Raw genomic sequence first — 16,043 nt, 5'->3', positions numbered from 1 at the left:
GACAGTGAGAAGCTTTTGAAAAAGCTTTCAGTTCACAGTTTATTAAGTGCTGAGGTGACTGATTCATCTGAGTTTCTGTCTTTTGTCAGTGTTAGGACTCAGAGCTGAACAGCAGCAACATTTCACTGTGATAATATTCTCAGTAAAGCTTGTGATTCCTTGTTGTCCATCCAGTGTGGTGATTTGAATATTCAAGAATCCTGGTTGTTGGATCAAGTCGATAAATACTGGTGGTGCTGCTCTGTGGCGGTGTCAGGGGGCGCTGGCGTTCATCTTCTCCTGGCAGCTGTCCCAGAAGTTCAGCAGCCGGTTGTCTTTGTTGGCGCAGAAGTCGCTGAAGTCTCTGAGCAGGCGGTCGGCCAGCCTCTCGTCTCCCAGCATGCCCGTCCTCCAGGCTTTGGTCAGCATGGTGTTGTAGGCCCAGTAGTAACCGGCCCGCTCCTCGCCGCCGAACGGCCCGTGGCTGTTGGAGGTGGTGGAGTTCCTGCGGCGCCGCTGCTGCCCGCTCGAGTACTTCCTCTTGGAGTAAGGCAGCTGCAGGAAGACGGTGCCTGGCGGAGGAGAAGCAGGATGGGGGTTCACTTCACAGCACGTGAAACAGCAGTTTGTGTGTTTTAATACAGAGGTTTGACCAAACCTGTGATGTGAATATACTGCGGCTTGTTCTCAGCAGGGAAGTTAAAGGCTGAAGCGGAGAACTTGTCGTGCACAAAGCCGAACCTGAAAGAAAAACAACATTGACACATGTTGGCAAAACAGAAAATTCAGAAGACAAATCTAGTTTGAAGAAACATTTGTGCCATGTAGATGGTAGATGAGCTGACAGACACATTCATTTCACTTTGAGGTTAATAAAGTAATTCGTATTTGTATTTGTCTATATATCTAAAATTTATTTTGTTTAAAAAATGTATTATAAGAAATAAAATAAATCTAAAAATCTAAGGTGCGGCTCAGTTTGACTTGATATAAAGAACATTTTTTAAGTGGTTAATGTGAATTTTTCAGGGGCACTCAAATGCACCACTGGCCTGAGTTCAAGATCAGGTTTTGAAAGAGCTGGAGGGAAAAGTACAACTTCGCTGCATCTGTAGCTGCTGATGCCAACAGCTACATCATCTACTGTCTGTCCAGCACAACTTAACCTGTTACCAACAAAAGCTGGAATCTAATAAAACCAGACTAACAGCGGAATCTCACGAAGGTCCATAAAACCTGGGAGTGTAACCAAAATAAAATCATGTTCCCTCAGTGCTCCCTCACTGACCTGACAGTGACCTAACAGTCAACACTACTGGACCTGCACATTCACCACGCTATGAGATAATAACCGAACGTTATGTTAGAGGCAAATTCATGCAAAACAGCTTCAGGGACAGCTTTCCAGCAAGCAGTCTCTGTATTTACCTCTAAAACAACTCAGTCTCGTAATGTTCCGTTATTATCTCATAGCGTGGTGAATGTGCAGGTCACAACTTGTCCACCAGAGCGTTTTGGAGTTGTTGGATTGTGTATTTGATGACTCTGATGAGGGAAACCAAGAAATCCCATTAGCCTCCGTAGCTTAGCTCTGAGCGTAGCTCGGCCGTTCTGAAAATAGCTTGCACCGACAAATAAAGGTAACTAACCTACTGCTATGACTGTAGGGATTATGGCAATGGGCCGATTTGCCAAAAATGTTGAACTATCCCTTTAAACATCTGGAGGAGGAGAGTGATTCTTGGACTTGAGAAAGCTGATAAATAGTTTTTATTCTTAAATTTGAGAATAGGATTAAATTCCACAAATTCTCAGCACTAAAATGACTCGGCCCTTGATAAATACGGCCCTGATGTTTACAACTCCTCCACAGATTTCATGTTATGTCATGTATGTTAAGTCTGTGAGCTCTTCATCAATGTTGTGGGTGACAAGACTAGTCATTTGTTTCCAGACTGTTTCACTTGAACATACCCTAACTCCAGACGTTTACATTCACTGGCTTACCAACAAACTCCATGTAAACCTCTGACCTACACTTTCTCTTAAATCATTCTAATGTTTGACGTCATATAATGAAGCACCGATCCTAACTGACCTGAGACATTTCATTTCATTTCATAACCTTTATTTAAACTCGGAGATATATTGAGGAGTAACCTCATTTACAATATAGCCGAGATGAAACATAAAACACACAAGGACAGAAGACAAGACATTTGAAACATACAAAAACATAACAGAATACCAGAATATAAATTGAAACATAGTTAAAAGCACGAGCAGTTAGAGGTAAAATAAGATGTAGTTATGGCTTTAAATTGTCCCATTGATAAAAGTGAGGTAAGTTTCAGATGGTTTTGCAGAGTGTTCCAGGTTGTAGGTGCACAGTAAGAGAAGCTGGTCTTTCCAAGTTCGGTGTTAACTGAGGGAACCTGCAGTGTGAGCCAGTCTTTTGAGCGTGTGCGATAGAGACCTGTATTGAAAGATACTAGTGAGTTAATATAGGATGGTAAGAGACCAGTAAGAGCTTTAAAAATAAATAAAATCCAGTGTCGATCACGCCTGTTAGATAGTGAGGGCCATCCAACTTTGGAATACAGGTCACAGTGATGAGTGTTGTAGCTGTCGCCAGTAATGAACCTCAGGGCTGAATGATAAACGGTGTCAAGTGGATGTAAAGTTGTGGCTGATGCATGCCTGTATATGATGTCTCCATAATCTAAAACTGACATCAAAGTTGCTTCAATAAGTTTCTTCCGGTGAGGCGCAACTCATTATCACTCATTATCACTGGCTGTTGTGTTGTCTGTCAAAACATGGATGAATGAAACATATCCACTTTATATCGACCGCGGACGTCACGAATACATTTTCGGCTTTTGGCTCGTTCCTCATCTCCACATAGGCTCTTTTTATCACTGCATGATGCGACCCCCCCCTCCCGTCGTACCCGGTCTGACGTTATATTTTTCTCATCGAAAAACTATACAAATAGCATTTAGATGATGTAAAAAAAAAAAAAAAGTGATAAAAATCCACTTTGTCACCTCCATTTTTGCGAGCTCACGTCAACTCCTGCCGCTGCAAACAACCTCTGCAGCTGGCAGTGTTTACATCAGCACGTGTGCAGCTATGACGTAAACGAGAAAAACAATCACGGTTGCAGTGTCCACACGCACCCGGTGAAACCAACCCCGGCCGAAAACCCCACCCTGGACTCCGGTTTCAAAAAACCACGGTTTCAGGGTTCCAAAAGCACGGTTGCATGTGGACAGGACATACAACCGGGAACATATGTTCACGGTTTCAAAAACACCCGGGCTCGTGTGGACAAGGCCTCAGAAAGAACGTAAAAAAACGGGAGGATGGTCTGCCCGATCGTTAAACCAGTCAGCCCGAATTGTGGGGCACTGTTTAAAAGGCAAGATTTTTGCCAGGGGGCATTCTAAAAGTTGCAAGAAATAGTTTAAAAATCAGTTTAGAACGAGTCGAGATGACAGAGCTCTGACAGACAGGTTATGTTTATGAGGATTAAATGTCAGTTTGTGTGTATTTGGCTCTGTGAATGGGAGAAACATGAAAATAACTCTTTGCTCTTATTAGACTGTTCTTTGAATGATAAAAATAGTCATTGTGACATCCCAGTAAACAGGAGGGAGACAATGGTATGATGTCACAGTGAGAGCAACCACCTGTAGAGTATGGCCTCCTGGAACAGCTGCATCCTGTCCCAGTACGTCTCAGGTTCGTACCCTGTTGGAGAACGGACAGCGGACAGATGTTGGTCAACAGCACACGTCAATCACACAAACACATCCTGACGGGCGGAGCCTCTCTACCTTCAAACAGGTTGTCCTTGCCGCTCTTCAGCAGACACTGGATGTTGAGGGCGATGAAGAGCTGGGCTCTCAGCGGGTCTCCATACAGGTACGAGGTCTGAGCAAAGGGAACCTCCAGCACAGGAACCAGCAGGAAGCCACAGGAGGCGGCTTTCCTGTGCCAGCCCTGGACCTGACACAACACACATTACAACTTCACTTCAATGGAAAATTCACAAGTTCACACGGTGACAGACACAGTCACTCCTTCTCCTTTTTCTATTATCTGTCACTTTGTGTTCTGTGTGGTTACTGTCCTTGGATTTTATCTGAGTGGTTGGAGCTTCAAATGATTTATTGTCTTGAGAGAAAATTTGATAAAGAGAGATACATTCTCTTTTACTGGTTTGATTATTGGAAAAGTCTCAGTAAGTCCATCACTGCACAGTTTAACGTAGCATAGCCTGGTCAGCTAAGTTTAAGAATTCAGCAGGCACAGGCTGGTTACAGGGTTCAAGGTACCATTTCAAAACCCCTAAAATCTTCCCTCATAACATCCCTGTGGTATGAGCTGTTTTGGCTGCATTTATTTTAATTTTATTAAGAATACAATTATATATTGTATTATTATTTTATCATTTATTTTAAGTTGTTACAAATTTACTCGTCACTTTAACCCAGCACTTATGCACTTTATTTCCCAAAACGAAACTCTTATGGTCCTCCTACCTGTGGACTACTTACATGTTATGTCCATTAATGTGCACTGTCCCATTTAAATAAATAAATACATTTACCAATGTACTAAATATTCTATATATCCTCTATTTTTGTTTGTTTGTTTTTGTTTTTACCCCAAACCTTTCAAAATAACACATTTTGGAGCTGTATTTGCAACACTGTGAAACTGTGATATTTTTGCTTCAGGTTATCATACCATCAGAATCTCATACCGGCCCGTGCCTTCAATTCAGTGCTGTCAGAATCACAGGTTGTGTTGTCAACATAAGCAAATTGTATTGTTCTCTCTGAGGAGGAACATTTCTCTTCCTTTGCTGCTCTACAGGTGAAAACACAGGACTCAGTCTGAGACTTCAGGAACATCAAATGAACCTCAGCCATTCTGACCATCATCACTTAGATGTTTGCGCAGAGATGCAGTGTAATGTAAAACTAACCTTAGCCAAATGTTTCCATGTAGTTTGTTGCTTCTCTAACTGAAAAAGCAGCGCCACACCTCTGATGTTTAAACACTGATGCACCATCAGAGCGGAGCCACTGTCTCACTTCTTACTAATCAACATTTCCTCATTTTGCCTTTCAGCAATATTCTTCCTCATTTTGTGTGAACTGTGGTTTTCTTAATCAAAATTAAATCTTAGTACAGTGAAAGCGGCAAAGATTCAATACCGGGGTTTTTTCTGTCATCCTAATCTGGTTAGCTGTGAATACTTGGGACTGGTCTCTTTGTGTCACATTCAGCCTTTTCCACTTTTTTGTCGTCACTGATTCTTTAAATTTAACGTCTAGGATTTGCTGATACTTCTCAGAATCCATCTTTCATTTCCTCAGACCTCCCCGTCCCACTGACCACCAGCCAGCCAAAACTGTGTCCACGCAAAAGCATGTGTTTCCTGTGTTGCAGATTCTGAGAGGTGTGTGTACAGTTCCATACACTACTGTGTGACAACTGCAGAGGAAGTTACCATCTCAAAGAGCACCGCAGCAGTGACGGCCATCCAGTGCAGCTTGATCTCAAAGGCAGTGTTGAGGGAGAAGTTTCCATGGTAATAACAGCTGCACCATTCGGTTCGGTCACTACGGTTGTTAACATCCACGTCCAGAGTGACCGTCTTCTGCTCCGGGACTGTAGCAGCTGTAGGACAGAGGGAGGTGGAGACACAGAAGACAGGAGGCCAGGAAAGCAAAAACAATGAGGGATGGATGGATGGACAGATGGATGGAGATGTGACGGGCCGACAGAAGAGTTAGAGATGAGGTGGTGAGCGCTGGATGGAGAGATTGACTTGTTGAAATATTTATTTCATTGATCTCTAAAAGTTGTTGAGTCTGATTCACAACGTGAACGAGCAAAGGTTCAAACTTTCAACCAGCATCAACCTGGACCAGCGGTTTGTCAACACACTGACTCTATTCAGAATTGAGTGAAATTCCACTAGGTGGTGAAAATTACACAAAACCTATTTTTAAAAGTCATCTTAGCTTAAATAGTTTAACCTATCATCATCATGATCATCATCACGATGCTCCGACAGGAAGCTAGGTGTAAAATTCACACAAAATTATAATTTGGAAAGGCCACGCCCCCTAACATAGACAAACTTTTTAAAAGCAAACAAGACATAATTTTTTTGACTGGCTTTTGATTAGATTTTACTTATAGGGTTTTCCAATCCTCTTATTTATCTGTTTTAAAGGAGACATAATATGCCCCTTTTCCACAAATTAAAGTAGTTCCCAGGTGTCTTAAAGACATGTGTGTGACATGCTTTGGTCAAATCACCCCAAGGATCAAACAAACATCACAGCTCTTTTTCATCCTCTCATAACAGCCCTGTTCAGAATGGCTGGTTTCAGAGCCTGTCCCTTTAAATACAAATGAACCACTGCTTACCTCAATCCGACTTCTCAACAGCTAACTCCCACCATAACTTTTTCTTTTTTTAATTAACCTGTTTTTAACAAATTATATCTTTGCATGTGTCTTTTTTAACCTTTGTTGCGAGTACTTGTACTTATGTGTGGTATGTGTGTGATATTATTGTGTTGGGTATGTCTGTGGTATGTAGGGATGTGTAGATCATTGTATTGCTGCTCCTGCACTTTTGATGTCCTTCAGCAACGAAGTTCCTAACGGAAGAATAAAGTACTTTTGACTTTGACTTTACACCGGCTTCCCTATGATATTCAATAATGTGTATATGAATTGAACTGATTTTATACGAAGTTGCATCTCCAGACCGAGGCATTGAGGCGTTTGTTTTAAAGGTGCAGCTGTTTAGAAAGAAGCTGTTTAGAAAGAAGCTGAGTGACAAAAGAAGCTTCCAGCAGTTGTTGAAGCGATGACCAAGCTGAAGCTGAAACACCGTCCCGACAGGCTGTTGTGACGGTGCTTCCTGTTGCCGAGGCAGTGGAGGCAGAGAGGTGAGAACGGTGCACACCACAGCACTACTGAACCACAGCCGCTAACACCACAGCATGCACACAAACTACTGCTACACACTCACCACACTGCATGCACTGATTTGACGGTGGAGGTGGAGGAATTTGATCGGGTCAATGGGACTGACGTCACTGTGGGTGGATTGGTGCGACTACAGCTACAGACACTCTGCATGCTCTACACATCTGGAAACACAGCGCCAGCTGTTCACTGCAGATCTACGGTCCACTGTCATGACAGCCAGAGTCCAGTATGTCACAGCAAAAAGATGACGATGAAGGAAATGGACAGTAATGAAGATGATGTCATTACATGTTACGTAGGTGAGTTCTGTGGCGATGGTGACGGTGTAGTGTGTGGTGGTTAAACCCACGTGAGGCTCAGTGTGTCTGGTTTGCTCTTGAACTGGTTTTAATAGAACCTGCTCAGAAGCTGTAAGACAAATGACTCCAAACCTACAGAAGCACTCTGTAGTGCTGCACCTCTGCTTCTCACACAACCTCTACAAAACATGTTTTGTTAGACCACAGTGACCTTTGACCTTTTCCCAGCACATTCTAAATCATCTAATCTAATTCATCCTTGAGTCCTTGAATGTTTGCACCCTGACAACTCACATAAACAAGAAAGGCACAGAGAAGCTGAAACATGTCACCTCCAGCTGAGGCTGTCTACAACACAGAGACATTAGGATCTATCAAACATGAGAGAGCCGCGTATATCCACATAATGTGAGTCTACAGGGCAGCGGAATGCTGCCTCTAAATAACACTAGCATATCATAACAAAATATTGGTGAAATGAGCGAGTTCCTCTGCAGATAATGTGTTATTTAGAGGCTGCATTCCGCTGCCCTGTAGACTCACATTATACGGATATACGCGGCTCTCGGCTGGATCTAATTTCGTCGAAATGACTTGTAATGACACCAAAGTTATCTGGGTGAGTAAATGATCGTATTTTAGGCTAGAAATAAGGTCCAGATTGTAAAAAATGGCAATTATCCTTTAATGACAATGATGACTGAGAACCTTCACAGACATTTGAAATCCTATGCAATCTGCCTCAGGACAAACATCCTGTCTCTGTGCTTCCTCCTGAACTTCTAACTATCCAGACATGTATATATTTTTATATTTCATCCAGTGTGTGAAGGTTAACTAGTGCAGGAAATCTACTGAAGCTGTAAATGAATCTACTTATTTTGTTAAATGAAGAAGCTGCTTATATACATTGATTTTACTACTCTTCCTTCTAACAGGCGGTTTCTCTTCCTCCTTGCCCTGTGTGTCATAGTGCTGTCATTCAGCAGTATGCTCACTACAGGGTCCAATGGTGTGTGCATACACCACTGTCACTGCACTGAGCTGCTGCCTCTAAACACATCCAGGTATTTTCTCTGGAGAAAGTTGTGACAAACCAGATACAATGAGCCTCAGCAGATGTGGATGAATGTGCTATGAAATCATGAGGGTTGAGCTCAGGCTGTCGCTCTGAGTCACGTGGTGTGGGATACTGCCGTGATGTAAGCAGAGATAGTCTGCAGCAGCAGTAGAGGAGCCAATCGGACTTCTGGTGGATTTTTGGACAACCAAGCTCCCTCATTTAGAGACATAAATACTGGACTCAGACTCTCTGAAGTGGACTTGAGTGCGATCTGCATCAGACTGGGCCAAAGGAGCGGGCCACGTCTCCTTCACAGTGTGGGCTGGGCTGGGAGGATCGGGCTGGGTGTACCTAGCAGTGCGGCGGCTTGGCTGCGTCCTCCAAAGCTGCGGCTGAAGGAGCTGTGCCTACTTGCGTAGGAGGCCGGCCGACTGGGCAGCCAGGGCAGGAGGAAGGCCGGGAGGTCGCAGGGTCGCCGCTCCTCCAGGACGAAGGCCACCTCGAACCACTTCCTCTGGAACAGGGCGAAGTCCTCCAAGGCGGCGGCAGACCAGCCTCCAGGGGCTGTCGGGGGGAGCTGAGAGGTCTGGCCTGGAGGAGACACAGAATACCACACTCTCTAAAGCTCAGACACACATGCAGGAGATACAGCAGGGATTGTACGCATCAACAGTCTTGCATGGTGAGCGTTTCGTGTCTTTTTTTTTTTTTAAAGGGAAAGGAGTTTTGGAAGTTTTCACACTACATTTCCCATGAGCCTCCGTGCGCACGCTGAAATTCTTGGACCAGTGCAAGAAGGACGAAAGCAAAAACATTTGCCAAAATGCCAAGAAATTCTGGGTTGTACACAGGCGTGCAGACTTGGTGGTGTTGTGTGTTGTGTTGTGTGGCACACTGCCACCTAGGCGCCTGGCGTGCGTACAGTACAACACTGAATTCCACAGACTTTTGCGTCACCATATGCACACAGATTTCCTCCCCAAAAACGCTCGTCTAAACGCGAAATAAAAAGTGGGAACGCAATGCCACACGTTTTCTGTTCAGATCATTTCCGTGTAAACGTAGCCTAAAGACAGAGGATGTTGTTATGATGCTGTGTAAAGATTGTTGCGACAAACTGTAAAAACAGGCTATACAAATAAACTTGCCTTGTCTGCTAATTCCAGCTCTGTCTAAAGCTCTATAAGTGTTCCTTGGCTCTTTGGACTCGTGGTTGGTTCTTGTTCTTTTCCCTTTGGAAACATGTCTGTAACCAACAGCATCAGTGTGTTTTTCAACATAAGGTTGTGAAGGTGTGAGCGAGCTCTTTGCTCTTACCCATCATGAGATGCTTCTTGTGTGACACCTTGTTGATGAGAAACCTTTCTATAGGCATGAAACAGCAGCTGATAGAAGATAGGAGGACTTTCTAAACACTGACAGATTCCTTTCTGCACCTCAATGACAATACTTATTCTAGGGCTGGGACGATATGCTTTTCTCCCGATTCGATTCTTCTACGATTTTTTGGATGGCGATTCGATTTAAATTGCGATTCTACGATATTGCCGATTCTCTCGATTTTTAGTCTGCATTTTTAACATTTATCTGCACACAAACACTGTAGGAGCGTATAAATTAACATACTCCATTATAAAGTGAACTTAAACCCTTTTCAAAGCCTGTACTCTCTGTATGTAAAAGAGGCTAACAAATACACATTGCACAATATTTAAAAAATTTACCCCCCCAAAAAAACAAAAACAAAAAAAAAAAAAATTTCAAAAAAAAAAATCGATTTAAAAATCGTCAAAAAAGATATTGCGATATCTATGTGAATCGATTTTTTCTCCCACCCCTAACTTATTCTGTGTCATTTCACCTCATTACACATCATTTATGGCGGATATGTTTTGAGATTTCTTTGTATGTGTGGATTACTTGGGTTGTTACCGACATCTGGTGAAAATTTCATGTCAACAGCCCCATCAACTGAGAAAAATGTTGATGCATTCAATCCTTATTTTCCCAGCTGTGTACTGATACAAGTTGTACAGTGAACGAACCCAGGGCAGAGCTGAAGAGGTCTGTGTTCTGTCCACTCACCATCCTTCTCTCCTACTATCCTGTAGAAGTAGAACCCGTAGACGAAAGTACGCATGGCATCTCCAGAAGCATGTGCCACCAAACCTTCATCCAGCATTTTCTGCACAAACCAACCAAACAGGCTTATCTTAGTATAAAGACTGTCAATAAAGAAACAAGCAGATTTGCGTGTATGGCCTATCTTCACATCTTCTCTTGATCTTAAGATATCATTCATCATTTGGACAGACGGCTCTTACCTGCATAATATCCACAGCCATGCCCTGTGTGGCCACTCCCTCCACGCTGTTGACCAGCCAATGGACAACCTCGGCGCTGATGAAGCAGTTGAAGGGCAGACCCTTCTGCTCCGGCAGCAGCTGTACGCCTGTCCTGTAACACCACAGCACACAGACACACTGTTACCTGGCAACTGTCCTCCAAACACAAGCTGCATCACTTCTCATAGGTTCGTCCTTCACTGTCATGAAGGCCTTCGTCATCAAAGTGCTAGTTTGGGTTTTTGCTGTGGGGTTGTGTGAGGTAGTCATGTAATCAGCCCATTACCTCCAGGAGGTTCTTATCAGTGTGTTCCCACGTAGGACGACTGACAGTGACACCACTGCTGAACCACCAGATCCCTAGGTACTAGCACACCCACAGAGGGCACTGTCTATCTTTATGTGACCTCACACAGCCTCATATTAAAAAGCCCAAACTATCCCTTTAATGATCCACAGTAAAATGAGCCACCAGAAAGCAAGTACTTCTATTGATATTTAGGATATGAATAAATAAAATATTGAATGTATTTTTAAAAAAAGAAAAGAAAACAAGAGTCAGTTTAATGACATGAAAAGAAAAAGCACATGTGGATAAAGAAATCTAAATAATAAAATAAAAAAAACTTGTGTCTCCCTCCATCAGTATAATTATTCCACGTCGTAATCCTTTCAAGAATTTACCAGCTACAGCTGTTGCAACCCAGTTATTCATTTACCTTTCTGTCTTTCAAGTAGTCTTTATCTTTATCTCTACATCTGTTATCAGTATCAGTCAGCAGACACCTTCCGGAGGCTGTGATTTACAAGCTGAGTTTCGTTCTTGGTCATGAGCTTTAAGGTGAAAGAACTAGGACTGGACCAGTTTGCTTCACCTGCCGCTATGAGACCTGATAAGTGGAATGGAAGGAGAAATATAATCTGTGTTGTTTTATAACTGCACACTGATGACAGTAACAGTAACCACATGAGAGGAGTTTGTGTTTTTTGTAGGGATGCACACACTCAATATTTAAATCGGATATCGGCCCAGATATATCGACTAAATAGCTAGATCGGGTATCAAATAATGGGGCTGATTCATGACGGCGATCTATTTACTTCAATTCTATGTTAGTGACACATGCTACATCACACATCAGTAGCACAAAGACAGAGTAACAACATTTTAGTAATGTTAAAGTCAGGTCTGATGCCTTCACTGTCTTCCACATGGTGTGATGTACAGTTTATTAATTCAAAAGTATCAGATTGGTATCGGGCATCGGTTGATACACTAAGCCCAGGTATCAGCATTGGGACTGAAAAAGACAGAACACAAATCTCACGTGGGGTGTTTGATGGCCTCCAGCAGCTCATGGGGAGTCGAGGAAGAGGACAGAGAGAGGACTCCTGCTGCAGACAGCCCGCTGTGGACAGATGATCAGTGCAAACCATCACTACACAAACTGATAATCACCATTTTTTCTCTTTCTCTTTTGGAGGGTAGCTGAGAAGACAATGTAGTACAGCTTCTTCCTGTGCCTTCTCAGTCATTGCTCAGACCTAATTACTGTGTACACTTCTTTTTTCCATGACAATGTGTACATTTTTATCTTTTCTTTTCTTTTTCTATACTGACTGTATTCTATGTGACGACTGAATAAAAATGCAATACCAATGTGACATCATTAGGTTACAATAGTGAACTTTTTCACTATATTATAATGTTTTGAGTAACCGAATTTCAGGTTTTCATTAAAGGGACAGTTCAACATTTTGGCAAATTGGCCCATTGCCATAATCCCTATAGTCTTAGCAGTAGGTTCGTTACCTTTAATGGTCGGTGCAAGCTATTTTTAGAATGGCCGAGCAGAGCGGCGAGCTGCTCAGAGCTATGCTAACGGAGGCTAATGGGATTTCTTGGTTTCCCTCATCAAACTCATCAAATACACAATCCAACAACTCCACAACGCTCTGGTGGACAAGTTGTGACCTGCACATTCACCACGTTATGAGATAATAACAGAACGTTATGAGACAGAGTTGTTTTAGAGGTAAATTCATGCAAAACCTCTGATGTGCGTTGCCGTTAGGGACAGTTTTTCGGCAAACAGTCTCTGCATTTACTGAATATAAACAACATGATGTAAACAAACATTAACACACAACCTAATCATATCTAATAATATGTGTTAGACATGGTTTTTTCCAGTTGCTAAGAGCATCACTGCATAATAGGAGCTCACCTGGTGTCTGTGCTGCTGCTGGCTACAGACTCTCCTGCAGGCTGCGCTGCTGCTGCTCCACCACTCGCTCCAGACTGGACTCCTTTATCTGATGCTTCGTTGGCTTCAACAGGCAACTGCACAGTTCAGATACACTTCACTAATTCAGTGGTGCACAACTTGAGCAGTTTTGAGGTAGAGCTGTAACCAGTGTGCTAAAATGTTTCAGCTTGAATCATAATCACAGAGACATGATCATGGCTGACGTGTGATCCTGGTGTGCAGGCACAACAGCACAAACTACAAACTCAAGACACATTAAAAAATGGAGAAGCAGCACCGCAAGACCCCCAGAGTGTTTCTGCACAGCATGCTCATGCAGAGTAAAAAGTCAACACGTGATGACACACAAGCACACACGTCAAAACACGCACACAGGTCTGACAAAACTGATTTTACGTGTGTGTACAATGTGCCTACATATAATTTATGGTTGGGAGAATTGTCAAACACTTTACATCTGGAGAAACTGAGATTATACAATAAAGATAGATACGGAATAGGATCAGGGCCACTGTGGGGAAAAAAGTGAGTTCTGACTTTAAACTCAGAATTCTGACTTTTTTTAATTAAAATTTTGATTTTAAACTCAGATTTCTGACTTTTTAAATCAGAATTCTGAATTAAACGCAGAATTGTGACTCTTACATGTTTTTGTTTATAGTACTCGTCTTATAATGACCATGAAATATCATTGTAATCCAAGATGTGCTGTGTTCTGCATGTTGTTGCATGAGTTATTTTTTTCTATCTATTTCTCTCTCTTTTCTTTATTTTACTCTTAAAAATCAATAAACACATTTCTTAAAAAAACAAAAAGCACACACACACACACACACACACAGCCTGAGCGACGCCCACAGCCCTCATCACTGACCTGAGAGTGATAGATGTAGGAGGAACGTGGGCTACGTATAAAATCCAAAATAAAGGCAGCGTCCTGTCAGCGCACATGGAGAACATAACCCAGGATCAAACACCCAAAGCCCAGCAGCAGGAACAGAAACCAGAACAAAGGCATGGGAGAGAGAGGCAGATGACAGGAGAAAAACAACAGCAAAGGCCCCAAACTGAAGCACCAGCAAGGAACAATCATTTTCATCAAAGTATCGGGAGCTGATGATTATATGTCTGCAGAAGCTAAACGGCTGAAGCTGAGCAACTTACTCTGATCCACGCGCTCAGGTAACATGCTCACCTTGCGGGGGCTGTCTACGTATGTGGGAGCTATGGTGATGTTGGAGGGTTCACTGACGGCGGCTGAGGGCTTGGCCTGCTGTTGCTGCTGCTGCTGCTCCTCCAGCGTCCTGAAAGGAAGCAGGAACAACTCGGTGAAGAACAACAAGTACTAACCAGATGTAAAGACGTCGGCCTGCGGGCCCTGGGGGACGCTCACTTCTGATTCTGCTCCATCTCCAGCAGGGCCGATAACGCGGACGTGCCTTTCTTGCCTTGCGGGGGCGCCACTGGCTCGGAGGGATACGGAGGGAGGGGACTTGTCACCTGCAGGCCCTTCATCGGAGTGCCCTTCTGCTGTGTGAGAAATACATGTTAGCATCTTAATATAGGGTAAAAGTTTACATATGCTGACACTGTCTTCACACACAGTTCTCAACTCAGACAGCAAGAAGATCCATTTTCATTTGCAATGTTTTACCAGAGTTTTTGAAAAACAGTACTATTATATACAGAGAGCCATGTTGAAAGAAGTTCTGAAAATCCTCCATCTAGTTAAAGTATTGATGCCCTGAGGCAAGAACACAACTAAAGTTCACTTGTGTATTATCAGCATATGGAACTGTAAGTACCAGAAAGGTATCTAAAGATATGGCTCTGTTCATGCCCTCTTCTTATGTATCTTGTTGTTGGATTGATTACTGATGTCATTTTACTTGATCACATTTTACATTCAATCCTTCATATGTTTTTGTCTTTCAATCATAATGTGCAAGGTAACAAGTAACTGATGCTGAGAGATAAATGTAGTGAAGTTAATATTATACATATAAGAGATATGAGTAAGAGATGTAGCATCACTGATCACCGCTTTTAAAAACAGTTTAAAACCTTTCTTTTCACAACAGCGTTTGGTTAAGTTGTGTGTGTGGGTGTGTACACATGTGCATTTTGACTGTCTATGTAGAAATAGGTGAATGTGATATGGTTTTCATCTGTACACTTGTGCACTTCTTTGATTGCACTATTATTACAACTCGTCATCTATTTTTATACTGGCACTTTGCGATTGAATTTTAATTGTTCTAATTGTTGTAAAGCCATGTTGTTGTTGGTCACTGTACAATGACAATAAAGGATTTCTATTCTATTCAGTGTAAAGAGCTACAAAGCCCAGGTCACAGTGGATGTATAGGTTAAATATCACCATGGGAACTGATGTTGTTACCATCCTGCTACATGTATCAACTCATTGACTCCTATCTATACTGGGTTAACGGTACACATAAATCATAACACATGAGTGAAACTAGAAGAGCCTCACTCTGATCAGTCTGTCTGAGCGGTGGCGTCTCCGAATGCGGTTGAGACCCTCCAGGAAGCGGATGAAGCCGTCCAGCAGTACCCAGTCCCCGCTGCCACCCCCCCCTGCACCTGCTCCCTCTCCGTAAACATCCCAGTGGCCCTCCCCGTCCGCCACCCGCCGAGCCCCTCCGGCCGGCAGCAGGAGGAAGCGAGTCCTCCAGAACTTCAGAGAGTCGATCAAACTGTGGAGGCAGAAGAGAGGAAGACCGTGGCGGTGTACTAACATACTTCACTGTATAGATACACAGTACAAAAGGCTGCTGGAGGATTCCTGAGTGTGCACATGTGTGTTTTTTGTGTATATGTGCAAATGTGTGCACCTGAAGTCCTCGGAGCCAGCAGAGCAGATGTACTGGTCCAGGTAGTTCCACTTGTACTCCTCCAGTCTCTCATGGCCGAACTCCACCCAGCAGGACACAAACTGAGCATCAGAGTGTGGAGGACACAGACTGTAGCTGTACTGGATCTGGGCAGACTCATACGGGTACCTACAACACACACACACACACACATCACCAAC

General features: G+C 43.1%; 1 protein-coding gene across 5 annotated transcripts in view; it reads right to left on the bottom strand.

The window, feature by feature from the left end:
* Window positions 1-252: 252 nt before the first annotated feature.
* The window catches only part of depdc5 (DEP domain containing 5, GATOR1 subcomplex subunit), a gene marked incomplete at its 3' end in the record, with an annotated part of 31,284 nt that continues 15,493 nt past the window's right edge, over window positions 253-16,043 (bottom strand). For 2 of the 5 annotated variants that reach the window (XM_083991416.1, XM_083991418.1), the window contains exons 29-43: window positions 15,844-16,011; window positions 15,483-15,705; window positions 14,379-14,515; window positions 14,181-14,289; window positions 13,860-13,922; window positions 12,944-13,059; window positions 12,044-12,124; window positions 10,695-10,827; window positions 10,456-10,555; window positions 8,722-8,961; window positions 5,507-5,676; window positions 3,822-3,993; window positions 3,675-3,735; window positions 638-720; window positions 253-551 (exon numbers count right to left, since the gene is read on the bottom strand). In XM_083991416.1, the coding sequence (XP_083847542.1) occupies window positions 253-551; window positions 638-720; window positions 3,675-3,735; window positions 3,822-3,993; window positions 5,507-5,676; window positions 8,722-8,961; window positions 10,456-10,555; window positions 10,695-10,827; window positions 12,044-12,124; window positions 12,944-13,059; window positions 13,860-13,922; window positions 14,181-14,289; window positions 14,379-14,515; window positions 15,483-15,705; window positions 15,844-16,011 (2,155 nt within the window). The remainder of the gene's footprint in view (window positions 552-637; window positions 721-3,674; window positions 3,736-3,821; window positions 3,994-5,506; window positions 5,677-8,721; window positions 8,962-10,455; window positions 10,556-10,694; window positions 10,828-12,043; window positions 12,125-12,943; window positions 13,060-13,859; window positions 13,923-14,180; window positions 14,290-14,378; window positions 14,516-15,482; window positions 15,706-15,843; window positions 16,012-16,043) is intronic. The other 3 variants (XM_083991419.1, XM_083991417.1, XM_083991420.1) reach the window with 3 other exon arrangements.

Source organism: Trachurus trachurus, assembly GCF_905171665.1.
Source record: "Trachurus trachurus genome assembly, chromosome: 17".
In the NCBI taxonomy this organism is placed as follows: domain Eukaryota; kingdom Metazoa; phylum Chordata; class Actinopteri; order Carangiformes; family Carangidae; genus Trachurus; species Trachurus trachurus.
The sequence above is the reverse complement of the archived record's forward strand: the minus strand, read 5'-3'. Positions and strand labels throughout refer to the sequence as shown.